Below are 1602 nucleotides of genomic sequence, written 5' to 3'. Positions count from 1 at the left end.
AAACATTAGAATTATTGTGGATTTTCAACCAAATATGATCAAATATATCATGGGCATTCTAACTGTTTACGTTTTATCCCAGGGTTCCTTTTGCACCTCAATTCTGTTAGTATTAAAACTAAATCCACCTTTAAAACACCATAAAATCCCCACATCAATAACATTCATCCCCTTTGTGAGCGCTGTGTGGAGCTGTACTGTAATCAAGATGCTTTATTGATCTGTTCCCCACCTTAAACATCTCCTTTCCCATCTTCTTTGCCACTTCTCTATGCTGCGGACTGGATGAAGCCGACGGGGACGGAGTAGAAGCGCTGGCACCCCCCCCTGAATGGCCCTCGCTGGCTGGAGTCACGGTGGTGACAGGGGTGAGGGTCTGGAACATGGCAGCAGGCAGAGTGCCCACAGGTTGGGCTGGGAGGTAGGCTGTGGGGGAGAAGGCTCCAGCTGCCATGGCGGCCCACTGCTGCTGGTTTGCAGGGAAGATGTTGGCCTGGCCCCAGATCAGAGGCTGTCCACCCGGTAGGACCTGAGCTACCGGGCCCAGAGGAGACTGGACCCCGAAGGCTAGCGGCGTCTGGGCAGCGAACGCCTGCTGGGACCAGTGGCCTGGAGGAACTGCTCCCATCGTCACATAACCTAGAAGCAGAGATTGGTCAAATTAGAAAGAATGCTTTAATTTTTCCCACATTAAAAGAAACTAAGAGAAGGAAATGATTGGAGGACCCACATATGGTGCTTCTCCTCTACACACAAACCCACAAAGATAATAAGACATGCATCACCAGAGAGTGCTGCCCTACTTCTGCCTGCAGCTAATGCGGAGCCTCTTAATGGTCATGGTGAACTATAATAATTACCTCCAGAATGAGGCAGAGTCATTATGAAAAGGCAGAGCACAACGCAGCCTCATTAAAATCACTCAAACTCATCAGCAAAAGGTACTTCTTATTACACACTGGCTAGTTCACAGCTTCTGCTCTCTGGTGGTTAACTACCGGAGAGGAGGTTGACATTTACTCTGGGCCGCTCTGACATGCACAGAGTGATGACCAAAGGCCAGGAGAGGGGTAAATAAAGAGGCTCAGGAAGGCTCTGAGGTATAAGCCCTTTCAGAGGAATTTATAGCCCTTCAACTTCTACTGAGTTTTATTTTTAAGTCCTTTTTTAAAAGCTGAAGCTCAATCAGAGTCGATAGTATGGAAGAGGATTAGGGCCACTGAAAAAATAAAAGTTAACTGATTTTTAAAATTTTATTTCAGTTTAATATGGTAAAAAAAAGTCAAAATTCTGACTTTAATCTCAGAATTCTGACTTTTTTCTCAGAATTGTTGGTTAATCTAGATGGGAATCATGAAGGCAGAGATGTGGAGCACTCAGCTTCACTAACAAAGATCTGAGTTGTTTGGGAGGAACAGGAACACATTGGTGGAAAATGATAGAATTAGCGAAATTTTTCCGTCCCTGAGGATCCCCGGTGATGCTATTTCATTAATGGAAGAGAAGAAGGTGATTAAAACAAGAGAGCTAGTCTGTAAAGCAGGCCTGAATTCTTAGCCTGGTGAGACCATCCTGATCTCGCGAGCTTTCAAGGTTTCACTC

At 45.6% G+C, this 1602-nt stretch overlaps 1 protein-coding gene across 1 annotated transcript in view; it reads right to left on the bottom strand.

Annotated features, from left to right (window-relative positions):
* Positions 1–1602, bottom strand: part of LOC107094062 (disabled homolog 1-like) — a 203853-nt gene that overhangs the window by 14078 nt on the left and 188173 nt on the right. The window contains exon 10 of the mRNA XM_015389468.1: positions 233–639. Within this exon, the coding sequence (XP_015244954.1) occupies positions 233–639 (407 nt within the window). The remainder of the gene's footprint in view (positions 1–232; positions 640–1602) is intronic.

The sequence above is a fragment of the Cyprinodon variegatus genome, unplaced genomic scaffold, assembly GCF_000732505.1.
Source record: "Cyprinodon variegatus isolate N-32 unplaced genomic scaffold, C_variegatus-1.0 Scaffold461, whole genome shotgun sequence".
Taxonomy (NCBI): Eukaryota; Metazoa; Chordata; class Actinopteri; order Cyprinodontiformes; family Cyprinodontidae; genus Cyprinodon; species Cyprinodon variegatus.
The sequence above is the reverse complement of the archived record's forward strand: the minus strand, read 5'-3'. Positions and strand labels throughout refer to the sequence as shown.